This window comes from Elgaria multicarinata, chromosome 5 (assembly GCF_023053635.1).
Source record: "Elgaria multicarinata webbii isolate HBS135686 ecotype San Diego chromosome 5, rElgMul1.1.pri, whole genome shotgun sequence".
Lineage (NCBI taxonomy): Eukaryota > Metazoa > Chordata > Lepidosauria > Squamata > Anguidae > Elgaria > Elgaria multicarinata.
Genome location: NC_086175.1, coordinates 48,522,624 through 48,549,895, shown reverse-complemented (window position 1 = coordinate 48,549,895; position 27,272 = coordinate 48,522,624). Strand labels below are relative to the sequence as shown.

The following is a 27,272-nucleotide window of genomic DNA, read 5'->3' as shown; positions in this document are numbered from 1 at the left end:
TCCAAAAAGATGTATCTAAATTTTGGAATATAATTGCGAGGTTAGAAAAAAGGTCGCAACCTGTGATAGAGGGTCCCATTGCTAAATCTGAGTGGGAAGACCACTTTAGGAGGCTATTTAATGATTCTGTCTTTTCTGGACTCCGTGTTGATGATTGTATGAACTGTAATTGTGAATGTGATTGGGGCAACATCTCAGTTGAAAGAGCCAAACCTTTAATTTTAACATTAAAAAAATGGGAAAGCTCCAGGTGGAGGTGGACTCCCACCTGATCTTTTCACTACTTACCTCGACTGGTGGGCGCCGATTTTCGCATTGATCTTAAAGCTGCCTTTGACTCTATCCCACGGGAACGTCTCTGGACCAAACTACAGTCTCTGGGTATTGACCACAAACTTTTAATATGTATAAAGGCTCTTTATTCTAATACATCTTTGAAAATCAGATTAGATAAGAGGACACCTAATAGACTCAATTCCAGTCACAAAAGGTGTGAGGCAGGGATGCTTGCTTGCACCCCTCCTCTTTAACCTCTATGTAAATGATGTTGAGTTTTTAAGAGGCGATCAATATTTTCCAGTTAAAATCGATAGTCAGAAGTTTTCCATCCTTCTATACGCAGATGATGCTGTGTTGATCTCCTATACCCAAATTGGCCTTCGCAGATTGCTGAATCAATTTAGTAATTATTGCAAGAACGAACTTCTCTCCATTAATTACGAAAAGACAAAAACTATGATATTTGGTAAATCCAAAAAAATATGCAATTGGCAACTTGATGGGAACAAACTAGAGCAAGTTTCCTCTTATAAATATCTTGGTGTGGTGTTTCATTGGTCGAGCAACTGGTCCTTTCAGGTTCAAGCAAGTACGTTGCTTGTGAAAAGAACTTTGAACGGGCTTATAAGATTTTACCGGACAAAAGGGGGAAATTTGATTCAGCCCAAGATGGAACTTTATAAGCTTAGGGTTTTGCCCATGTTGTTATATGGAGCCCCCTTGTGGGCGCTTACAAATTTAGATCAACTTGAAAAAGCACAAAACAAATTTTTGCTCAGGTTCTTGGCAGCGCCCAGCTCTATAAAGTTGGCACTCCTGCGTGCAGAAGCAGGAGTTATGCCAATTAGAGCGGAAGCTCTTACATTAACCCTGCTCTTTTGGTTAAAAGCCATCTTCCAACAAGAGATTCTTCTGATGACATTGGCCGAGGAGGGCTCAGACTCATGGATGCATAGAATGCAAGGGGTTGTAATGAATCTGGGATTTTCAGTACCCTTTCTCTTATCCCAGGGCCATGATAAAGCTAAAACCCTGCTATTGCAAAGATTAAAGGATATAGAGATGCAATCTCAGTCAGAAGAGCTTAAGTCCTGTAAAACTAACCCTTTCTATAATTCTTTCACCCATTTTATTTATCTCTACCAAGTTATCTGGTGGATATACCCAACATTAAATTGAGGATAATCTTTACACAGGCAAGACTAAATGTTCTCCCTTTAGCAGTTCAGCTAGGACGATATAAGAGATTACCAATTAAAGATAGAGTATGTGGATGTAACGCAGTCTCTATCAAAGACTTAATCCATGTTTTGCTTGAATGTCCTATGTATAATGATCTTAGAAATATATACATTTCTCCTTTGCTAAAATCGCTGAAGGGCTGCTCATCACATGCTAAAGTTTGTTATTTGTTATCAGATGCAAAAAAAAATGTTTCTTTTAGAGCGTCGAAATTTTTAGCTAAGTCTATGCAGATACGTTCTACACAATGCCTGAAGGGTTTGGGTAGTGACCCCTTTTATGATGCTCAATTATTTTTATTGTAAACTGTTCTCTTTTATAACTTGTGTATAATGGCTAACTGCTTGCAACACAATAAATTGACTGACTGACTGACATAAGTGTGATTTTTTTCATGGTAATACCACTTGAACTTACTAATAGTAGGTAACACAACAGTTGCTGGAATTAATTCTTACAGATACTGTCACAATTTTCTAGATCATTAATCCTACTGCAAGTGTTCTCTAATTAAGATCACTAGCCATAGATACTTATGTTGCCGTACGGAGTGCTCCTGTTCAGAGTTGGACATTCTAAGGGCTGTATTCTTTCTAATATCAATGGACGATAAAGGAGCAAAGACAAATATAAATGCCAATCTAAAGACAGATAAATATGGCAATTTAATGCAGAACATCACTAGCAGTACTTGTTTAAGAATATGAGTACTATTTAAATAAATACAACTTTTAAAATGTTAACATTAGAAAAATACTAAACATCCATTCCCAAGCTATAGTATAGTGGTCCTTGTAATATGAAGTGGGTTGACTGTTAAATACTATGTTGCTCCTCCTCAACTCAGTTTTTGCATTATACACGTTTTGCGTTATAAACACAATCAGTGCTTTTAGTTCTGTAAAATGCCCTTTTTAAAGGATTAGAGGTAATATAATCAACTTCACTTTGTCAGGTAAAAATATAAAAATGGAACACAATCCTCCACATCAGCTGGCATTTACAAATTTGACGTTTCTCCAACAGAGTTTGTGAGATATAAGAACAGCCCTGCTGAATCAGAACAAGTGTTCATGGCTGCACTCAGACAACAAATAGTCAACAGTGGGGTAATAATCAACTTGACAGATGTTTATCTAGGGAGTGCTCCCTATACAACATTATAATAAGCAACCGTGGATTGCTTATTATAATGTGGATTAAAGCTCAGCATTGAGTATTAGTTCATGCTGAGTTGACACAGTAATCCCCTGCCCTCTGCACACCCCTGTCTTCCCGTTAGTATCCCATCAGCCATTGTTGCTGGAATCTATCCTGCTGACTGGACTAGAGCAGCAGCCACCACTTTGACCGCTCTTACTTTGTAACACTGCAACTGATGAAATAACAAACAGTGGCCAAGGAAATAACCAATGATGTCCTCCACACAACACGATAACCAACCGTGATTCAAATAGCCAACTCTGCACAGCATTGGTTATTTCGGCCAAATAACCAACCGTTGGTTAAAAAAAACTCCCTTCACACAACATAACCCACCATGAGTTAAATAACCAAGTTCGCTATTTAAACCACTGTTGGTTATAGTGTTGTCTGAACTCAGTCCTAGTCTACTATTCTATTTGCTATGGCAGAAGGCCCAGATGCTTTCAGGAAGCTTACAAAGAGAGAAAGAGAACAATACTCTACACACACACATCCAGTAACAGGTATTCAAAGCTCCTTTGACCATGCATGTTCCATTTAGGTGGCACCATTAATAGCAACTGATGGGTCTATCTCCCAAGGATTTGTCTAATCCCTTTTTAAAACTACCTAACTGTTCCTGGTTCATTACAGCCACTTTAGCAGACACACACACAGAGAGATAGTGCATAGTGAAGCTGGAATTTATTATCCCAGTGTGCATCGTTTTACACAACATAATTTGCCTGGTTTGTTTTGTGTTGCCGGGCTTGTAGCTGGAGCTTAACCTATTCACCCACTTTGCAGAGATCCTTTTGGAATTCTTTGTAGTCTGCTAGAGTTTTCACCATCCTAAATCTGGTGACACCTGCAAGTTTAACTATCTTACTACTCACTCAAGTTTGTTTATGAAAAAGTTATATAATACTGGTCCCAATACAGAAGCAGGGGGGAACCACTCATTACTTTCTTCCATTATGAAAATTGGTGATACACTGGCTACTTTCTAATCCTTACTACAGACACCAACTATAGTGACAACTTCGATATTTTTATTAGAGAACCAATTATTCTACATATGGAATCTTTTAAGAACTTTTGGGTGTATGCTAGCTAAAACCAGTGACTTATTTGTTAAAATATTTGTATTCCACCCTGGGATCTTAGGGTGGCATACAGATAAAATCAACCAGCATAAAACAATATACATCTTGATTTGTAACTACCAATTAGCCTAGAACTTCATCCACTTATTCTGAAATAACTTTTTTCACTTGGTTCAATTTCTGGCATAGAGCAGTATCAAAGGAAAATTAGTAATAAGTTATAACTTATTAAAGCTACTGAAACACATTTGCAGTTACATATTAAAGGCTGGAAAATATTTCAAGCCTATAGGTGGCAGTTCCAGGATTGTTGTGGGGGTTTGCCCTTATGGGTCATGACTCTTTCTGTCACTGGATGGTCATATCAAATGCTTAAGGTTTCACAGTAATAGTTCCTCTTGGTGGATTGGAACCTCACACATCTCCAGAGAGATAGTTGGGACTATCAGAAGATGAATCCAGGCTTTGCCTTCCCTCCAAAGAGGTGATTGTTGTCAACCAATATTTGGCATGTGCATATGATCAAATCAGACACATCAGCATACACCAGACATTTTGGAACAGGGCCTGGGAATATGAAAATATGACAGAAGATGGCTAAGATTCTTGGTTATTTTGAACATTGCCCTTAAGTGCTTCCCAGAAAAACTGGGCCTTTCAACAAAGGTCTCCAGAGAAATTCAAGGTTCTTAAACATATCCTTAGTCAGCTGCACATAAGGTCTTTGCAACATTCTTGTGAGGTAGTTGGGTTATTTATATCATGTGTCTCTCACTTTAGTTAGCTACAACCAGCATGCTCTTTCCAAACTGAGCAGAAGAAAACAGTGAAGTGGCAAAGCTATTTTAAAAGATCTTTGTTAAGCCTTATCACGTTCTGCACAAAGTCATTTTTTTCTATGAAGTCACCAGCAATAATGTTAAGACAGTCTTTCTTTGATCCAGGATGCTGTTTCTTTATCCAGAGATTTAGGAATGGAAGAGCATTAAAGGTCATTTGCCTAAGAGATCCACGTAGATGTGCCAGAATATATCCCAACTCTGCAGTAAGGTTGATTCCTGCAACAAATAATCCCGCTGGAAGAAAAAGAAACAAATAAATTCACCTGATGATATTATTTGTGTAACTTAACCGTCTTGTGGGTAGGAATAACAGTTCTGGCACACCAGCTTAGAGTTTCACTCATTTGCTTTAACATGGAGGAGCAAACTTGTTTTTACCAGTACACTTCCTCTTCTGCTCTTGGTACATTTACAATCCACATTGTAAATGTAGCAACCTAGAGATTACTTCCAAGTAAGCTCTTGACGTAGCAGACTGGGGCACTTACTCACTAGCAGATCTTCTGGTTTTCCATTTCAAGTGCCAGATTTGGGGACTTAATGGGGGATGGATGTGACATGGATAAGCACATCTGGCTTCTTCGAACAGCAAATTAAGGGCTTTCCATGAGCAGTTAGACTCATATAATCACCTTACTCAGTAGAAAACATATTTTTCTCCCAGACTCAAATGCAATTCAGTATCTCAGACTTCGTCAACTTATGTCCTTCAGATCAGTTGGACTATGACTCCCATCATCCACCAAGACCATGCTGGCTGGGGGTGATGGGAGTTGTGGTTCCATATCTCATGAGCAACAGGTTGGGAAAGCTGTACTACATTGTCCACTAGACTAGCTCTCCACCACCTAATAGATGGCGTGAACACAACCATGTTGCTATCCTCACATGTCTAGGGTTAAGTTATTTGTTCTGCTTTCTCCAATATCTACTTCATTTATCTTTGTACAGACGTCTACTAGATAGCTCCGTAAACTTACCCAATCCATGCTAGAAATGCCCATGCATATAATCGGAAACTGAGCCAAAATGTAAAGTTTTCAATAATACTGTTGTTCTTTTCAGTCTACCAAGACTGCTCACACATAAGAAAATTTCCTCTATACATTAAAAAAATAAAAGCTAAATTCTGCACCAATTCAACCAGGCACCAAACATGAGAGCCTGCATTTTGAATACTTAAATTCTGTGCAATGCAGACAGAGTTTTTGCTCATGGCTTACGAAAATGAACAAAGTACCTGGGCGTCCACTCTGTTTCCTCCGCTCCAAATACTGGATGAGCTGTTGTGCTGTAGTCTTATTTCCCCACCAGTATGGAACTGCAGGCCACAACTCAGAATGCTTTGTTACTTGTGCAATATCTTCATACGACACAATAACTTGATAGTCACAGGACCACATGTTCTGTAGAGTCGGAACAACCTGAAAGACAGGGTAAGTTGACACACTGTATTCATGTTACATGAATCAAATGCAGAAGTGAGTCAAGCTCATGGCAATGCTATAGATCAGAACCTCAACTACAAAGGCATGTCTCCTACCTTCTATTTCCCTAATTGTGTTTTCAAATCCAAGAAGGTAAGAGGCTAAATAGCCTAAGATACGTCTCTGTAATGCCAGCAGTCACTTATGAGAATGAGCTGCAAATCTCAAATGGGCCTGATAGCAAGACCCTATGGGTTGGAGGTTCCCCACACCTGGCTTAAAGCAAAATCAGTTATCCATTATCTTCAGCAACCCCACCAGCACCCAGGAAAAGAGAGGTAGAGTATGGAGGAAAGGATTCTCCTCAAAACAAATAATTAATGGACAGCTCACACCTTACTCCATATCTCCTCTCCTACTTTTATTCACAGCATAGCCAGACGTTTTGAAATCTTTCCATTTTGTATATTATTTTCTCAGGTCCACCTAGGGAGACCAACTCCACCACCTGTATCTAAGTCCTTGGAGACACTTTTCATTTTCCTTACAGAGGCTCTGTGTTTTGGGGGTTACCAATGCTGAGGTAATGCCCGTTCACCAGCTTAGGGTATTCAAGAAAAAAGGAGCACTCTGTTTCATCTACATACACACAGTTTTAAATCACAGCAAAAACCACCATTTATATACCCATGGGCTATATACTTGGGATGCAGTCTATAGAATTGTGTAATATGAATTTCAGAGAGCCCCCATGAGTAAATAATATTGCTCTCAATTGAGCTGATCATCATTCATGTTTTAGGTTTGACAAAATACTGAACACACACATCACACCTGAAATCACTTACTTGAGATAAGTTGGTAGTTATTTGGGGGAACAGCTTATACGTTCTCATTAAAAGGTCCTTATTGCTTTGCACTGTCATGTTCTATTTTTAAAGTAACGCATTTAAGTAATTAGAAAGGAAATTTTAAGTTGAAGCAAATGACCCTAACATGAATAGTTCTTAGTTATGATTCAGGTAGCAATTCTATACTCAATTATCTGGAAGTAACTCTTATTGAACTCAATGAGGCTTCTGAATAGACACGTAAGGGATTGCAATCAGGATGTTCATCTGACTACTATACTGAGTATCTAAAGTTGTCTACCAGTTAAACATTTTTATGTTATTTTATTTTTACTCTCTTAATAGAAATAGGAATTGAAATATAAAAGAATATTACAGATATTTAAATTTCTATATAAATGTGTTTACACACCAAAATGTTTAATATCTTAATTTCAATAACAGCAGAGCATAGTGTATGATGACGTTCAGCTCTGGAGTCTGTTTTCAATAATGGGACTGAATCCTAGAATAGCTGAAACAGCAATAAAGACCAGTGCCTCTGAGCATACCATGAGTTCGTTCCCCTTTTGACTAACCAAAGCCTGTCTTCATCCACTGATGATTATGGAACATGGCATGCAAGACAGCTGATATGCTTTGAATCTCAGCACTCCTCTTATTAAAAATTAAGCACTGAACTACTGCTACTGAATCATAGTACTTTTTTTTGTTTAAATCTACTTGCGAAAGGATATTGGTGTTCACATTAATATGTACAGAATCTCATTCAATTAGAGCCCAGCTCAGATTTATACATGAGCAATACTGTTTACTTCAGTGCAACATCCTGACCAGGTCAGTGTGAATAAGGCTTTTACAATCTCAAGATCTTAAAGCTAAGCATTCCATGCCAACTTACATTTCTAGGACACAGTCTAGAATCAAATATCTTCTTTATGCAGGACACCAAATGACAGTGATTCTCTTCATCCAATCCATCAAAATTTCTGAATGCTAGAATGACAACCTCCCAGGGATGGTTTTTCAACCATCGTAAAATATCCCATAGGACAGGCTAAAAGAGTCAACAGGATATAAGTAAAATAAATAGCTGGTTCATTCTATAAGGAAATTGAAACAAACAACAATCTGTAATTGGCCACATTCTCAAATGCTGCCAAGCTGCATACTACCAATGCAGGAACATTCAATATATAGAATATTTCATATGAACTGAAACCTATTTGCATATTCTTTCCTGTTTGACATGTGCTAGCTTACATTAGCTGAGCATCTGATGATTATCGAGACATGAAGAAATCCAAATAGACATGATTATAACTATGGAATAATATCTACCATGTGGAATCCTGGAAATCTCCACTTTAAATTTCAATGGCCCTGTTCAGACAACACGCTAAACCATGCTGCTTAACCACAAAATGGTTAATGGAATGCATGCATTCCATTAACCATTTTGTGGTTAAGCAGCATGGTTTAGCGTGTTGTCTGAACGGGGCCATTAAGTGGTAATTAACTTGTCCTCATGACATTTAGCAGTAGAGTTTTTTCCTTCTGTTCATTCTTCTACTTCAGTAGACATGGTACTAGCAATATGCCAATTCTCAAGGAGTAATGCCCCTTACACTGAGCAAGAGAATGTGAAGTACACTACTTTACACAGGGCTCTAATATTTACAGTATGTCCCAATGTAGTTACTTTAAATTGTAGATCCATCCATGCTATCCTTTTATTGCTGGTTTCCCTAGGAAAGCAATGCTCAAACTTAATATCCCTGCACTGGATTGCTTGAACTTTGCAGGCCTTCAAAGAGTCTTTTATTATGGCTACTAGCGATGGAACAATCAATGGGCCCAGTAAGATTCTTGGTTTTCCACCAAGCAAACTTGTGCCATTCCTGTTCTATACAAGTTACTTTTCCTGCACAGAAATCCATATGCATTTTTGTGTGCGTTCTTCAAAGGTACACATTTTTGTACACATGCCCCCGTTGATTAAAGTGTGTCTGTGCACATTTTCGAAACGCAGTGTTCTTTTGCACATTTTTAAAACTTGAGCATGTTGTTGAACACATGTTTCCTTTCACAGAACTCATCGCAAGCTTAAAAATGTATGGATTTCTGACCGCAAATTGCATTTAGTTCTGCATTCAGTTCCAGTAGAGTAGTTAATCTATTAAAAAAAAACCACCACCACCAGTGAATTTCTCACCGATCCCATATCGGAAAATGGTTAAAAGACATCTAAATTAAAACTTGTGAATTAATCACAACTTTAATTCAAAACTCCTTCTCCATCTTGATGCAGCTGCACTGAACACAGAAGAGGAGGGAAGGGTATGGGGGACATTGCTAGGTTTGCAAAAAAGAAAAAGAAAATCCCATGTTACCAATGCATTAAGATACTACTGTTCAGTCCCCTGGAGTAGAGTTTAAATTCAGCATTTGTGATATACTTGTTCTGTAAAACATTTTCTTCTGCTATTTTCATTGTCATCTTACAGAACCCCAAAAGTAGAATGGAGACCAACTGCACTCCATAGGCAACAGTTTAAGAATCACTCCCTAGAGTGCTCTGAGCTAGGGTTACAGCTTCCCAAACAGTAGCCCCTGCTATAAACCAGAAGTAATAGGCTACCGAAAATGCAGGAGTAGCTGTACAAAAAACCCTAAAAACACGCAGAAGCCAAAAGGAGTGAGGGCGGGGGGGGGGGGATACAAATAGCCAGCCTGTGTCATTATCATATTACCCTCTCCTTTGTCTTCATATCCTACTTTCCCCCCCCCCAATGCTTTATAGATTAAAAATGTCATTGGTTTAAAACCTAGGGTTTTAACATTGATTGATTATATCTTAATCTCTATAATCCCTGTTTTAAGTGTTTTTCATTAGAATTCTGATTCTGAGAATTGATTTTAGTTATCGGATTTTAATGTTTTGTTCTTTTTAGTCTCTGGGCTTTAATTTTTATGTTATGTTTATACATGTCCCCTGCAGTGTAATGGCAGATGGGAAATGAATAAAATGTGTTGCTAAAAGCTAACAAATTCAAAGCTCATAAAAAATTCTAATTGAACAATTGGGACAAATCAGGGAGGGGTATATAAAGCTACATGCATTTGTCTGAGGTTACAAAATATATTGACATCACAGGTATTGAATTTTCAGGCTGCAGAATCTGGAGATTCTGTGTGGAAAAATTCCAGACATTATTTATTTCTTCATACTACTCGTAAAAGATAATGAAGTGGATATGAAATTATATGTTAATTTATAATAGCAGTTGTCATCCATGCACATGTCAAAATGTATCTTGTTATTATGAATTAATGATCACTTTTGGCTACAAGGAAAACGACATTATTGGCCATGACCAAATTCTGAGTCAGTGGTAGCCACCCACAAACAAGAAAACAAAACAAAACAGGTATCCCAGCACAAAAGGCCTTTAAAGATAAGGGCACATATTTCATCAGCTGCATATTCTCAAATTGTATTAACATCAAGTTCTGGGTATGTCAAACAAACAGGGCAATAACCTGCAAGATTCAAAGATAAGAATGTTACCCAGCTTAGCTGTTGTTATTATGTCACTCAATAACTATTATTTCAATACAATTCTATCTCCCTGTGACATCTGAATCAGGTGAGGCTGTGCAAGTCCTGGACCAGTGCCTAGACTCATTAATGGGTCTGATGAGGGCCAATAAACTGAAGCTGAATCCTGGCAAGACAGAAGCTCTGTGGGTGAGTGGGTCATTGCCTCTTCTGGATGGGGTTGCACTCCCTCTGAAAAATCAGGTTCGTTGTTTGGGGGTAGTCTAGATCCATCGTCACTGTCACTGGAGTCCCAAGTGGCTGCAGCAGCTCAGAGTACCTTTTACCAACTTGGTTCGCCAGCTACAGCCTCTCCTGGACAGGGATAGTTTGGTTACAGCGGTACAGGCATTAATAACCTCAAGACTGGATTACTGCAATGCGCTCTATGCGGGGCTGCCCTTCAAGCTACTCCAGAAACTAGAACTACTTGAGAATGCAGCAGTTTGGCTATTGTCGGGAGCTGCCCCTTTTCAGCATGCTACTCCTTTGCGGAGGGAACTGCACTGGCTGCCTATTCACTACCATGCCAGGTTTAAAGTTCTAGTACTAGTCTACAAAGCCCCAAATAACTTGGGGCCAGGATACCTGAGAGAATGACTTCTCCCTTACCAACCTGCCCAGTCACTAAGGTCATCAGAAGGCATATTCCTGGTGATTCCACCTGGACCTGTGATCTGACTAGAATCAACCAGGAGAAGAGCCTTCAGTGTGGTGGCCTCCTTCCTATGGAATTCCCTGCCTTTGGAGGACAAGCAGAAACCAATATTGTGTCGCTTCTGGTGCCTCCTGAAAACATAGTTGTTAGAAACCTCTCCTCGAGTGACAGGCTGTGGTTTTAACAGAACTTGAGTTTTATCAGAACTCTGCTTCTTTTTTAAAAATAGTAATTTTTAATATGGTGCTTTTATTCTTTTATTCAAAATTGTGGTTGACCTGCAGCAACATTAGGTCCCTCGTTGAAACATTGCAATATTTGTTTGTTGTGTTTATTTTCTTTACAATATTTATAAACTGCTCCAAAATTGTTTGGATATGGAATAGTATATAACTACTGTAAATAAAACAAACAAACAAATAAATAAATATTTCAATGTTTTAACAAGGCACCTAATGTTACTGCAGGTCAAAACCAATTTGTCGGCAATACAGAAATCTCAAACCCTGCAATTTCAGTGTATTAGGCAAGAGTTGGGTTACAATCTTATGCTCACTTTCCTGGGGCTTACATTTGAGTAGACATGTGTAAGATGGCACTATTAGTTGATGTCATAGGCTCATTTGATTTAGTAAAAAAATTAAGTTGATTTATTAGATACATATGGCAAGAACTAGAGCTCTTTGGATATTTCAATAGACTCATGGGCCGATTTATGCCACACAGGATGGATATCCTGACCTACCGCCTTCCAAACTCATTCAATAACTGTATATTCCTAAGGTCCCATCTTTTAATATAATGTAGGTAACTTTGCAAACATGGTGCAAGTGGAGCTTATAACAGTGCATTGGAACTAACTCATGGTAGCAGAAATCTTCCTTGAAACTGGGCCGTTGTAAAGTTGATCGTAGGCACTTAGGACAATGCAGCTGGGGGAGGGGAATTGAGTGGGCTTTAACCTCTGCATTAGAATCTGCACTGACGGATAGGTCAGTGAACAAAAGCAGAATCCCATTTTTCCATTAAATTGTTCATAGGTAGCAAGGACAGATCGAATCTCTGGACAGTGTTTCTAATCCACTTAAAGACCGCTTTGGAGACTGACTATGCATTCCTATAAGTATCTACTCACTGAGCTCAATGGGGCTTGCTCCTGGGTAAGGTTGTATGGCAACCTAAATATGCCAGAATCTCATTTTTAAAATAATAATAATAATAATATCCAATATTCCAAAGTCTCTAAATCGAGAAGGTTAATAAATCAGCCCAATAAAAACACAAATGTATTTTAACACATCCTTTCCAAACCTAGTCACGCGATTCCGAGAAGTTGATTTATATTTTGAACACTTAAGGTTACTAGTGTCTGTATACTGTGATTTTTGCTTAACCTGTTGCTTAATCTAATAATAATAATAATAATAATAATAATAATAATAATAATAATAATATGTTACGCGCCTCTCCCTCTGGATCGAGGTGGGGTACAACACAAATAAAAACACTATAAAATGCATACAACTAATTCAAATTTTTAAAACCAGTGCATCATTAAAAGCAGCACACCATTAAAAAAAGCATCTTAAAATTCAACTGGGTAGGCCTGCCGGAAGAGATCAGTCTTTATGGCTTTCTTAAATTCTGGAAGACTGTTAAGTTGACAAATCTCTCCTGGCAAGCCATTCCACAAACTGGGAGCAGAAGAAGAAAAGGTCTTCTGGGTAATAGTTGTCAGCCTTGTTTTTGTTGGCTGGAGTAAATTCTTCCCAGAGGACCTGAGTGTGCTGGGCGGATTGGACGGGAGAAGGAGATCCCACAGGTAGCCAGGACCCAAACCATGTAGGGCTTTAAAGGTGATAACCAACACTTTATACTTCGCTCGGAAACTAATTAGCAACCAGTGAAGAGATTTTAAGACTGGTGTAATGTGGTCACCCCTAGGTGGACCTGTGACCAACCTGGCTGCCATATTTTGAACTAGTTGAAGTTTTCAGACTAGGCACAAAGGTAGCCCTATGTAGAGCGCATTGCAGAAGTCGAGCCTCGAAGTGTCCAGCGCATGCACAACTGTCTTTAGGTCTTCTGACTCTAGGAAGGGGCGCAGTTGGCGTATCAGCCGAAGTTGATAGTAGGCATTCCTGGCCATCGCATCTATCTGGGCTGTCATTTGGAGCGACAGATCCAGAAGCACCCCCAAGCTGTGAACACAGTCTTTCGGGGGGGGTGTATCCCCATCCAGAACTGTTTGACACACCTCCAAAGCCAGGTTATGACCTCTGACAGCAAGCACCTCCATCTTGTCTGGATTCAGCTTCAGTTTGTTTTTCCTCATCTAGCCCATTACCACCTCCAAGCATTCATTCAGAGGAGACACACTATCCTTGGCTGACACTGTTGTCGAAGGCATAGAGAAATATATTTGGGTGTCATCAGCATACTGATAGCACCCCGCCCCATGCCTCCGGATGATCTCTCCCAACGGTTTCATGTAAATATTAAATAGCATTGAGGAAAAGATGGCACCTTGTGGTACACCACACAGCAGCTCCTTCTTTGAGGAGCAGCTATCCCCAAGCATCACCATCTGGAACCTATCCGAGAGGTAGGACCTGAACCACTCAAGCACAGTGCCTCCGATTCCCTATCCCCTCAGGCGATCCAGAAGGATACCATGGTCGATGGTATCAAAAGCCACTGAGAGGTCCAAAAGTACCAGGAGGGACACACTTCCCCTGTCAATACTGAGGCATAGATAATCTGCTAAGGCAACCATAGCGGTCTCAACTCCGTATCCTGCTCTGAAGCTGGTTTGAAATGGGTCTAGAAAATCTGCATCATCCAAGACTGCTTGGAGTTGGAAGGCAACTGCCCTCTCGATCACTTTGCCCAAAAATGGAAGATTTGATACTGGTCTGTAATTATTAAGGTCAAGGGGGTCCAGGGAGAGCTTTTTTAAAAGTGGCCGTACTACAGCTTCTTTAAAGTATGATGGAAAACTCCCCTCTCTGAGAGATGCATTAATAATATGCTGCAATTGTTGTCTAACTGCCTCTCCAGCCATGAAGGACAGCGATCAAGAGGGCAAGTTGTCTTCCTCACTCGTCCAAGCAGCTTGTCCACATCCTCGGTACTCACCAACTGAAACTGATCTAGTGTAACCCTACTTGCTGAGTTGCTGGACACTCCATTGTCAGCTTCAGCTATAATGACAGCATCTAAGTTGGCTCTTATCCAAGAGATTTTATCTGTGAAATGATTGTTAAAGGCATCACAGCAAACTACTGAAGGCTCTGAAGTTGGGTTCAGGGGGGAAAGTGTCTGAGTTAGACCTCTCACCACCTTGAACAGTTCTGCTGGACGCAAATTCGCAGACACAATGTGTGCAGAGAAGAAAGCTTTCTTCGTGGCACGTATTACCACCCCATAGGAAAAAAAGATGTTCTTATTATTATTATTATTATTATTATTATTATTATTAATATTTATTTATATAGCACCATCAATGTACATGGTGCTGTACAGGTAACACAGTAAATAGCCAGACCCTGAAGCATAGGCTTACAATCTAATAAGTTGTAGTAAACAATAAAGAGGGAAGGAGAATGCAAACAGGCACAGGGAAGTGTAAACAGGCACCGGGTAGGGTGAAGCTAACAGTATAGAGTCAGAACAAACTCAATATTTGAAGGCTATAGGGAAAAGAAAAGTTTTTAGCTGAGTTTTAAAAGCAGTGATTGAGTTTGTAGTTCTCAAGTGTTCTGGAAGAGCGTTCCAGGCGTAAGGGGCAGCAGAAGAAAAAGGACGAAGCCGAGTAAGGGAAGTGGAGGTCCTTGGGCAGGCGAGAAGCATGGCATCAGAGGAGCGGAGAGCCCGAGCGGGGCGATAGTGTGAGATGAGAGAGGAGAGATAGGCAGGAGCTAGACCGTGAAGAGCTTTGAAGGTCAGCAGGAGAAGTTTATATTGGATTCTGGAATGAATTGGAAGCCAATGAAGAGATTTCAGAAGTGGAGTGACATGGTCAGAGCAGCGGGCCAGGAAGTTGATCTTAGCGGCAGAGTGGTGGACAGAGACCAGCGGACTGATGTGAGACGAAGGAAGGCCAGAGAGAAGAAGGTTGCAGTAGTCCAGCCGAGAGATAACCAGTGCGTGAACGAGAGTCTTGGCAGAAGAGACAGACAAAAATGGTCGAATCCTGGCAATATTATATAGGAAGAAACGACAGGATTTAGCTACTGCCTCGATGTGAGGAGTAAAGGAGAGTGTCTTGTAGGAAATGAGTTGAGTTTTCCGCCATCGATGCTCTAGTCATCGTCCTTCCCGCTTCAACTCCCTGAGATCTTCTGTATACCAAAGTGCCCGGTTAGAAGCAGGACGGAGAGGACATTTGGGAGCGATCATGTCGATAGCCCTAGTTAGGTCTTGATTCCATCTATTGACCAGGGCTTCAACAGGATCGTTGACGATACCAGCCATAGAACCCTCTAAGGCTACCTGGAATCCAAGAGGATCCATCAGCCTTCGAGAGCGAACCATCTTAATAGGTCCGCCACCCCTGCAGAGGCGGATAGTAGCTGTGATACTAACCCTAACCAGAAAATGACCTGTCCATGACAACACAGAGGTATTCATCACCTCTGCCCACAGATCCATCTGTTCGGAGCTGAAAACAGTATCGAGGTTGTGACCTGCGGAATGTGTGGGTCCAGAGACCTGTTGGGATAGGCCCATGTTTGTCATGAATGCCATGAATTCCCAAGCTACACCTGTCAAACTTGTCTCGAATGGAATGGTGAAGTCGCCCAGGACCAAAAGCCTGGGCAACTCCAACACCAACTCCAAGACCAGTTACTCTTCAAACAGAGTAAAATATGTAAACTGGATGCCATATGGAATTGCTGTGGCATACCTGAGTCAACATGGACATTGCTGGATCTTTAGTACGCATAAGGTTTGAATCTCATTAAAATTATGGTAGCCAGCAAAATAGTATCTTGAGAGCTGCCCCTTCTAGCCTCAACACTGGGTTGGAGCCAGATGAAGTGAGTTTCACTTTAGATACCATTGAAATCAATGGGACAAATTAATTGTGACTTGACTTGGAACTACATGAAAGTAACATAATCTGCATCCACCCCTATGAAACATATACCGTAAACAGCATCTTTCCAGCCAATATCCATTCCACTGTGTCTTTACAACACAATTGTAATTAATATCATTCTGCACATGATATTAATTACAACAGCCCCAGTACAGAAAAAGTTAGCCATGCTTAAGTGCCATTGAAACCAATGGGATAAGTTGGTTCATTTTAATGGGAATTAAACTCAACTAACGTCTTCTGGACTGGGCTATTACTATTGTACAGACAGAAAATATCCAAAGGGGATATGGATGGCCAATGGCATGCAGTAGCACAATGCCTCCAGCAAATCATCTAGCTAGCCAGGCTGGCTCTCACATGCAAGGTATTCTTGCTTGGGGTGCATAGCACAATTTGCGCAATCCAAACCAAGAGGCTGCTACTGCGCACTGGCTGCAGAATCTCAAAGGCCTCTATGAAGGCAAGATACCGGCTATTTTGCTGCTCCATTTAGGCCTCCAAGACACAGCCATTTCACTCCAAGAGTCAGAATTTTGCTAGAACTGCAGGAATTCCTCTTAACATGGAATACCCCCCACTCACACAAGGCTATGACAAATGTATGAATTAAGAATAGCATAAAACAGCACACCCAGATTTCTTCAAGTCCCACGTTACTTAAATAGTAGCTAGATCACTATCCAACCAAAGTGGTTTCACTTAAACAATTGTTTTCATAGAATTCAACTATACCTCTACAGTGATGGTTGTATACAGCATATGAACAAAGTACAAGTCCATTGAAGGATCATCAGGCTTGTGAGCAATCCTAAAATCAAAATACCTAATTCCAGCATCCAGTTGTTCCAACACTGTCAGCACCTGCATCGTTAAAAACAACAAAGTTTCCTGAATTTTTACAAGAATATGTGTTTAATTTTCTTTTAGTGGTACCCTTTTTTTACTTAATAGTTACTATTTTCACCCAAATAAATACATAAGTGGGGTTAAGGCGGCAATGGCTCAGTTCAGGCAACACATTTCTCAATGGGGGTTTTAGAACTCCATGGTGGAGTTTTTACAGCATCATTGAGAAATGTGTTGTCTAGAGGGAAAACTCAACCCCACGGTGGAGGTTATTTTTTTAGTAATCACTCCACGCTGAATATCCGCGCTGCGCAGAGGAGAGTTCCTGCACAGCTGTGTTTTGTGGAGGTCTCCATGGAGTTTCCTGTTGCATTGAATGGACTTTTCCCACTGGCTACAGAGTTCTCTGGCAAGAGTGGCAAAAGGAGCAAGTGCCACTGTAGGAGAGCTGCCGGGATTGGTTTTTTGCAGCAATGGCTGATGGGATACCATCAGGAGGACTGAGTGAGGAAAGTGGATGAACTGTCAATCAAATGTCATGCTGCCTCCTACAGTTACACAATGGTGGAGTTAGAACATGTTGTATGGTGAGTATCCCCCTACAAACTCAACTGCTGAGTGGAGTTTTCCCACTGTGTAGAGAAACATGTCTGAACTAAGCCAATGGGTCATGCTGTTAAGTTCTAACACATAACACATTTAAGCCAAGAAAAAAAATGTTTAACACTCTTTCTTCCAAATTTGTTCCGTTTCTCCTTATGGTCTTTGTATGATGTTAGATCAAGCATGGCCCTTACAAAAATGGAAAAAAGGAAGTGAACAAATAAAATTTTGTAAAACCAAACGTCAAAAATAAAGACATAAAAGCTTGTTTACCTGTGTTATAGACCAATTCAAAATGATAGGGTGCACTATGGAATGGAAATGTTTGTCCATAAACTGCAACAACTTGGATTCATTTATGCTTACTTTCGATTCCTTATCCAAGCAGTAAGTCATTGCATCATGACTCCCTAAATAGGAATAAAAATGAAAGTCAAACTAGTTCCAATCTTTGCTGAACTTCCTTAAATCTTATGACTGTCTACACAAAACTCCATCTCTAAAGCAATGGGAGCAGTTTACATGTAACAACAAGCCCTAATGTGAGGTTGCATAAACACCCAACAGGGATTTTGTTGGAATCAAATCCCACTTCTGTGCAAATACTGCCTCAGTCTTAATGCATAGAAATCACCACAGGGGTATGTCTTATCTTTCCCTTCAGCATTGAGGATATGGTTGTGTGAACAGTACATGGTCCCCTTCACTGAAGCAAGCTTTTTTCCAGTTTTGACAACAAAGGTATGATTTCAACTTCAGAGTTCAAAACTCCACCTCTTGGATCTCTTAGCTGGAGGGGGTGGAGTCTGGGCACATCAATCATCGCTAGGAACTCCTGTAGACATGGAAGATGTCTTGCCCAAAGACTAGGAACTGGCACTGCTCAGAGCCATTATATCTTCCCAAAGTTGGTGGGTTTGTCAATGTACAGTTGGCATGGAAGACAGATACTGTGGCTTCTAGTGTTTCCCCCACAAAGGGCAACTTTAAAATGGGATTTCCTAACCCACATACCCCTGCCTTTTTAATACAATTTTTGGGAAACTGCACATACCCGTTGCACCTTAAAACATAAAGCACAGACAGCGTCTGTCCAACTGGGCAACTACCCCTGCAGTCTTGCACTTTCTAAAGAGACCCCATTGATCCCTAAAAGCTCATGATCAAATCTAATGGCTGCACCCTCAACACCACCACCATCACACTAATCCTCCTCAAGAATAACAGAAATGAAAAGACAGGAAGTTTTGAAACAATAGCTCCTCACTCTGAAATGGCAAAAAAGGAAATGAGTGAGAATGAAGTGTCCACCCAACCCTTTCATCAAGTTCTTTGGTACTAAAAGCATCAGTCAAGGAGAGGAGAAGGAGCTCTAAACTCTGGGAGCTTCTGCAATCTGGCCTGAATGTGTACATATCCTATGTGTGAGACTGCACAAATGTCAAAGATGAGAAGGTGCAACATGAAAGTTAAACAATATTTAACTATAGTAGAATCTCCCTTTAAAGGGTTTTATTTACCTGGAAGTGCTAAGTTAGAGAGTGGAATGCCCCAGAGAGATTCTGGTAAATGAGACATCCACTCATCAGCTTTGCTGCACGGGCGAATGGATTTCTTCTTTGGGCTTTTCTTCATTTTTCCACCTACACATTTGATTTTCCTGGTGAAGAACAATAAGGAACACCAGTTTAACAGCACAGTGTTAATCTGGTGCTAAAAGGATTAAATTATGCTGCATGAAGAAGGCTATTTCACATTAAATATGGATGATTTGATCTGGAACGGTGGAATGGCTTGAGTGAGGGTTTGGGGGAGATTTACAAGAAGACCCCCTAAAAGACCCCAGTCTCATATCTGAAAGACCCCCAGAGGTATATTCCAGATCTCTGAACCATGGGCATGAATACGTTGAAATTTGAATCTATGCGAACTGATTTTATACCATTAACTAAGACTCTAGCCAAGACTTGCAGGACTTACAAGCGGCTTCTCAGAACACATTCAAGGCCACAGTGTGCCGAGAGAGTGTGTGAGCAAGCTGAATGAGAGAACTGAGCATGCTCAGATGTCCACTAGGAGGAAAAAAACTTGTTTTGACATCTCTTGGTGTGCACCTGCTGATAAGAGAATGTCAAAGTTGGGCATGGAAGGTGATAATACTGAGCAAACGTGACACTCGGGAGGAGGTGTTTGGGAGGATATGACCAAATACGTCCGAAGAGGAACATGAGTTCAAAGAAGATGTGCTAGACAGAAATACACCAATAAAGATAATACGCCCATATGGCAGCCATGTTTTCTGGACCCCATGAGTATAACATGTGAGATATTGGGGAGGGGGAGACACCTAACTTCTAATTGGTGAATGAGTGGTCTAATCACTTGTTGTTGTTGTTTATTCGTTCAGTCGCTTCCGACTCTTCGTGACTTCATGGACCAGCCCACGCCAGAGTTTTCGGTTGGCTGTCGCCACCCCTAGTTTCCCCAAGGTCAAGTCTGTCACCTCCAGAATATCATCCATCCATCTTGCCCTTGGTCGGCCCCTCTTCCTTTTGCCTTCCACTTTCCCTAGCATCAGCCTCTTCTCCAGGGTATCCTGTCTTCTCATTATGTGGCCAAATTACTTCAGTTTTGCCTTTAATACCATTCCCTCAAGTGAGCAGTCTGGCTTTATTTCCTGGAGTATGGACTGGTTTGATCTTCTTGCAGTCCAAGGCACTCTCAGAATTTTCCTCCAACACCACAGTTCAAAAGCATCTATCTTCCTTCACTCAGCTTTCCTTATGGTCCAGCTCTCGCAGCCGTAGGTTACTACGGGGAGTACCATTGCTTTAACTATGCGGACCTTTATTGTCAGTGTGGTGTCTCTGCTCTTAACTATTTTATCAAGACATGTCATTGCATTGGGAGATGGTGGTCTCATCTCTCATTGCACCCCCACCTTTGGCCAGAACAAGTGTATAAAAGCACAGGTAGCAGAGGCTGCAAGGCAGATTTTTATTCCCCTTCTCTTTGACTTCACCTCTGACTTTTGGATTAATGGACCCAAGGATTTGAGTAACTATGAATCTCTTTATGCTTTTAGACTTTGGGACTTAGAATATTTTTCTAAAATTGGAACTTAAGAGTATTTTTAGACTTTAGGACTTGGAGTTATTTCTGAAGCTGGAACTTGAAATTATTTCCAAGTCTTGAATGTTCTCTTTCATTCTAAATTCTGCTTTTATTCTTCACATGCCTAGAGGAACTTAGTGACTTAGTAATGCTTCAACATAGCTTTTAGATTCAAATAGTGTGCCGGAGGAAAAGTAGGGAGGGTTAACTACAATGTTTTAGTATGGTCGAAAGTGTTTTAGTTTAGCTTTAAACCGTAAGTAGTAAACAGAAGCGGATAAAGAGAAGTCATAACAATGCTAGAAGCTCAAACTGTTAATTATTAGCTAAGTTTGTAATACCTGCTTTGGCAAGTGCAATTCTTTTACTTAATCTTGCATTTGCATTTCATTCCCTTTTCTTGTAACCACAGAGAGATTGATTGTATACATATAACCACCATGCTGCTTGTTTAATTTTGCAATTTTTACAATAAATAGATTCTTATTTACAATCATGTCTGTGGTGATGCTTGTCAGATGGGATTAAATGTTTGTCAATTTGGATTAGCACTGGTAACCCACTGGGTTGTTCCGGATCCATTTGGTGTAGGTTCTGAGGTTAAAAAGGACCAAATTTACACACAGCACAGATTAGACTTTATACAACCCATCTTGATCTGACCCCATATTAGTGGCCAATATTATCTGAACACAGGAGATCTTGACAGCTGTGACCTGATTAACTCCAACTGGGCTATGTTCTATTGACCTACTTTTGTAACATGCTCTCTCCCTTGCCTTGCCCATTGTTTCCTAAATAGGTTATTTTCTTCCCACACATAGGCTACTAACCAGTAACACAACAGTGCTAAAACAGAGTTCCAAAGCTCAGGTTCAACTCCAGAGGAGCCTTACCAACCAGGTAAGCGTGTACACACACACACACAAACAAAATTACTCCAGGTAAGACAATCCTCTCTAACAAAGGCCATAAGAGCACCATTGATTTGATTCACACATCCCTATGTTTAAGTCACCCAGATCCAGCAAGTAAGGTAGGTGCTTCAAAGCAGGTTTCTGGATCTGACTCTACTCACACACAAAAAAGCCTGGGGTTCATGAACAACACACCTGTTCTGAGCATACAAGGATGAACAGATTATTGTAGCTGGATTATCTGTTTAGGGCAGAGGGTGGGTGGAATCCAGATAATTTATTTATTTATTACATTTCTATACTGCCCCATAGCCAAAGCTCTCTGGGTGGTTTACAAAAGTTAAAAACAAAGAGCATTAAAAACAAATATACAAAAATTTAAAAGCATAAAAACAGCAATATCATTTAATATCATTATATTCTAACCCCCAAGAGGGGACTAACACCAACAGTGTCATGTTTGAACCTCTGTTTGGTGGCTGAGGTTCATCATGTGCAGTAACAGCAGGTTCCGGCAGTAGTTATGAACAGGAACCTCTAGATCAGGGTGATTACAAGTGACAAAATGAATAGGATCTACATTCTCTCATAAGTAAATTGCCACTTAGGCCAGATCTACAAAAAAGCAGGATATGACACTTTGAAAACATTTTGAAAACTGTATCTGGAGCGTGTCCTGGGCCCCAACAGTTGTCACTACTGTTATAAACCGTTTTAAAGCAGTAGTGTAGATCCTGCCTTAGATAAATTAGACTTACACCCATTTAAATGTATACAACAGTGGTGGGCAATTTGCGACCCTACAGATATTGATGAACAACTACTCCCACCGTCCCTTACCACTGACCAGGCTGGCTGGTGCCAATGGGAACTGGAGTCCAGCAACATCTGGAGGGCCTGTCAGAACAGCAAAGGGGCTTTGGATTAAGGGGAACACAGCCAGCCCAACACATCCCTGGCATGCTCCATTTGGCCCCATACCACCTGTGGAAATGGCACCAGCAGACTTGGTCTCTGGGGCACGGGTCTGCAGGGCATATGTGTCACCCCGCCAGCATAGAAGCTCTTCCACCCCCTACTAACCCCTTCAGCCTGCCTTTGACAATTATTTATTATTATTATTTATTTATTTATATAGCACCATCAATGTACATGGTGCTGTACAGATTACACAGTAAATAGCAAGACCCTGCCGCATAGGCTTACAATCTAATAAAGTTGTAGTAAACAATAAGGAGGGAAAGAGAATGCAAACAGGCACAGGGAAGTGTAAACAGGCACCGGGTAGGGTGAGGCTAACAGTATAGAGTCAGAACAAACTCAATATTTAAAAGCTATAGGGAAAAGAAAAGTTTTTAGCTGAGTTTTAAAAGCTGTGATTGAGTTGGTAGTTCTCAAGTGTTCTGGAAGAGCGTTCCAGGCGTAAGGGGCAGCAGAAGAAAAAGGACGGAGCCGAGTAAGGGAAGTGGAGGTCCTTGGGCAGGCGAGAAGCATGGCATCAGAGGAGCGGAGAGCACAAGCGGGGCAATAGTGTGAGATGAGAGAGGAGAGATAGGCAGGAGCTAGACCGTGAAAAGCTTTGAAGGTCAGCAGGAGAAGTTTATATTGGATTCTGGAGTGAATTGGAAGCCAATGAAGAGATTTCAGAAGTAGAGTGACATGGTCAGAGCGGCGGGCCAAGAAGATGATCTTAGCAGCAGAGTGGTGGACAGAGACCAGCGGATTGATGTGAGACGAGGGAAGGCCAGAGAGAAGAAGGTTGCAGTAGTCCAACCGAGAGATAACCAGTGCGTGAACGAGAGTCTTGGCAGAAGAGACAGACAAAAATGGTCGAATCCTGGCAATATTATACAGGAAGAAACGACAGGATTTAGCTACTGCCTCGATATGAGGAATAAAGGAGAGCGAGGAATCAAATATAAAGCCAAGACTACGAGCTTCCTTGACCGGAGTAAGCGTGACATCGTTGACAGTAAGAGAGAATGAGAGGTGAGGAGAAGGTTTAGGAGGAAAAACAAGCAGTTCAGTTTTTGCCATATTAAGTTTCAAGCGACGATGAAGCAGCCAGGCTGAGATATCTGAAAGACATGCCGAGATACGATCGCGGACATCAGGAGAAAGTTCCGGAGATGAGAGATATAATTGTGTATCATCGGCATACAGGTGATATTGGAGGCCATGAGATTGAATAAGCTTACCCAAGGGCAGCATGTATAAAGAAAACAGCAACGGGCCAAGCACCGAGCCTTGCGGAACCCCTACTGAAAGGGGAAAAGAGGAGGACGAGCTGCCGTTAGCCGACACGCTGAAAGAGCGACCCTCTAGATAGGAGGCAAACCAGTTATAGACAGAGCCACAGAGTCCAAGGTCATGGAGGGAATCTAAGAGAAGATCGTGATCAACCGTGTCAAAGGCCGCAGTTAGATCAAGGAGAATAAGAACGGAATAATGGCCTTTAGACTTGGCAGTGAGAAGATCATTGGTGATCTTGGTAAGGGCTGTTTCAGTGGAATGCAAAGGACGGAATCCAGATTGAAAGGGATCCAGAGCAGAGTTACTAGAGAGAAAGTCAAGACAACGAGAGTAGACCACACGTTCCAGAATCTTTGAGACAAGGGGCAACAGAGAGACAGGTCTGTAGTTAGACAGAGATAGTCGATCAAGAGTGGGTTTTTTGAGAATGGGAGAGACTGTAGCATGTTTAAAAGCAGAAGGAAATGAACCAGAGGACAGAGAAGAATTAATGATGTGAAGCAAGGACGGGAGGATAGCGGGGATAAGATTAATAAAGACGCGAGAGGGAATCGGATCACGGGAACAAGTGGAAGGCTTCGACGAGCCCAGTATTTTAGATAGTTCATCAGCTGAGACCGAAGGGAACGCCGAGAGAGTTGCAGGAGGAACTGACAGGTGAGGAACAGGAGCTGGAAGCGGAGCAGAGCTGGCTAGATCGGAGCGTATAGTTTGGATTTTAGCATTGAAGAAAGAGGCAAAGTCATTGGCAGACAGAGAGGCGGGGAGAGAGGGTGGATTAGGCTTCAGAAGAGAATTGAAGGAGGCAAAGAGCCGCTGAGGGTGCCTAGCATTTGACTGGATCAATGTTGAGTAGTGCTGCTGTTTGGCCAGTGAAATTGCAGAAGAGAAAGAGGAGAGTACAAATTTGTAATGGACAAAGTCCGCCCAGTCCTTGGTCTTACGCCACAGGCGTTCGGCTGCCCGGGAACAAGAGCGAAGGTAGCGGAGGAAAGAGGTGAGCCACGGTTGGGGTTGAGAAGGGTGAACTATCCGAGTTGTAGATGGAGCAAGATTATCAAGAGTTGAAGATAAGGAGGAGTTAAAGGAGGAGACAGCTGAGTCCAAGGAGACGGCTGTGAAGACAGAAGGAAGAGAGGAGGCTAGAGACTGAGAGAAAGCCTCATAGTTGATAGAATGCAGGTCACGACAAGGGCGTGAAGCAGGACGTGAAGGAGGGGGAATGTGAGTAATATTGAAAGAGACTAGATGATGATCTGACAGCGGAAAGGCTAAGGTTGCTCTGCCTGGGTGGCCTTTCGACATATGCATAGCACAAATCTGAGTTTGCCACCAAGCCAATTCTAATAGTCTGAAGAGTCTACTTATACAATACAGGTTATCTCATTTATGCAAACATTACATTTTTAGGGATGTGCTCAAAAATATATTCGCTGCTCACATAAGGATTGTAATAACAGATGAGCTGCCCTTCTCTTGGGAGCCTCTTATTTTTGTCAACACATCCGTTCTCTGTAAAACGAAAAAAAAATATGCCCGTAATTTCAATGTTTACAGCCCTATTGGACATCTTTTGAGGGGTGAATTTAGCACCTCCATTCTGATGAACCTGAAGGAATTTTACCAAGCCCAAGGTAACACTTCGTTGAGTTATTTAGAGCAAAAGCTCTCAGGAGGATTGTTGCTACCGTCCGCAGGCAAGCTAAACTCTCCCACGTGTGGAAAGCTCCAAGGGTACTATAAAAATGAATTACAGTGCTACAAATATAATAAATATAAACAATGTAATAAAAAGTGAATGGGAACAAGTATAAAACCCAGTTCTCAAATAAGCAGCTAGGCAACACGTTATCACTTATGCCTTATTACTGCTTTAATACTAGAATTAAATACGAGCTGCATACAGAAGTCTGACGTATTCAACTATGGCAAATATTTAAGTTCGCACTTACCTCCGGGAGTAAATTTCATTGAACTCAACGAGAACTTGCTTCTGAGTAAACACGCACAGGATTCAATGGCTAGACGGGCAGAAAGAAATATTTCAGGCTCTTCTCGCTTCTCCCCCACCCTTGCGGTTTTTTTTACTGCAAAAGTGAAACTGGTGGGTGGGGCACTGTTTTTACCGACTTAAGGTGAAGAAGCCACCTGACCAAACAAACAAAAGCATCCCGATCCAGGAAACAACAGTGACAACATTCCCCCCCCCAAAAAAAAAAATCTGCTCGTTTTCAGAGAAGTCACGTTACTCCAGCGTTTCGACGTTCCAGCCCCCAAATCTTCGTTTCACTCCGAACGAAAAGAGCGTTTTGTTTCTGTTTTGACTACTCACTGTTCGAATCAGCCCCTGAGGAGCCGCGCTTAGGCTTTTCCACCCGCAGCAGCTATTCGCAAAGGTGTCCGCATCCCGTCCCAACAGGGTTGTTCGGCTCCGGCAACCGAGCTCTCAACGCCGCTGCCGCTTCCGAAAACCGCTGCGGCGGGAAATGAAAACAAAGGCACGCTAGGCCCGATTTGCATACAGCCGCGGGATTGGCCTTGGCCGAGACCCAGATTTGGACCGGGCGGGGCGGAGGAAGAACGACTTCCGAAAAGGCCGGAGTGATGCTCATCATTAAACCTGTGCGTTTACTCAGAAGTAAATCCCATTGACTTCAATGGGGGTTACTCCCAGGTAAGTGGGAATAGGACTGCACCTTTTTTTATTTATTGACAATATTTATAGTCTGCAATATTCGTCTAACTGAAACCCTATTCATTTCAGTGGGTCTGCAACTAACACGTTGGATACAATCCTTAGAGGGTAAATTAGAGATGGCTTCAAAAATAAAGTGCAGGAAATTTGGAATGGGGGAGAGATACAAGAACCCTATTTACACTCAGGGATGCATCCAGACAAGGCTTTTGTTCTGCAATCGCCATCCTTCATGGAATTCTGCAGAGGTCCAGAAGACATCACTGTCTTCCATTTGCAACCCTCCCATGGAACAGAGTGCATTTTGAATGGCTGCACATCTAGAAGCACCCTTACATGAGAATAAAATATAGATTGGCTTGCACGTATTATTATTATTATTATTATTATTATTATTATTATTATTTCTTACCCGCCTCTCAACTTTGATCCAGGCGGGGAACAACAATAAACGATAAGTTACATAATACTCAATTAAAACATAATATACATTGTTAAAAACATCCTAAAAACATTTTTTTAAAAAACATATGTACTTATTTTTAC

At 41.2% G+C, this 27,272-nt stretch overlaps 1 protein-coding gene across 2 annotated transcripts; it reads right to left on the bottom strand.

Moving 5' to 3' along the window:
• Positions 1-3,863: 3,863 nt before the first annotated feature.
• On the bottom strand, positions 3,864-26,455 carry PLCXD1 (phosphatidylinositol specific phospholipase C X domain containing 1). Of its 2 annotated transcripts, none has more exons than XM_063126322.1 (8): positions 26,364-26,455; positions 25,984-26,052; positions 19,268-19,407; positions 18,021-18,157; positions 17,031-17,159; positions 7,834-7,989; positions 5,895-6,078; positions 3,864-4,888 (listed from the first exon to the last, which is right to left on the bottom strand). In XM_063126322.1, exons 3-8 carry the CDS (start codon positions 19,380-19,382, stop codon positions 4,653-4,655), a joined length of 957 nt encoding a protein of 318 aa, XP_062982392.1. In that variant the 5' UTR covers positions 19,383-19,407; positions 25,984-26,052; positions 26,364-26,455; the 3' UTR covers positions 3,864-4,652. The 2 variants fall into 2 exon arrangements, with proteins under 2 accessions (XP_062982392.1, XP_062982393.1); XM_063126323.1 differs by lacking the exon at positions 26,364-26,455 and adding an exon at positions 26,158-26,205.
• Between the last annotated feature and the right edge of the window lie 817 nt (positions 26,456-27,272).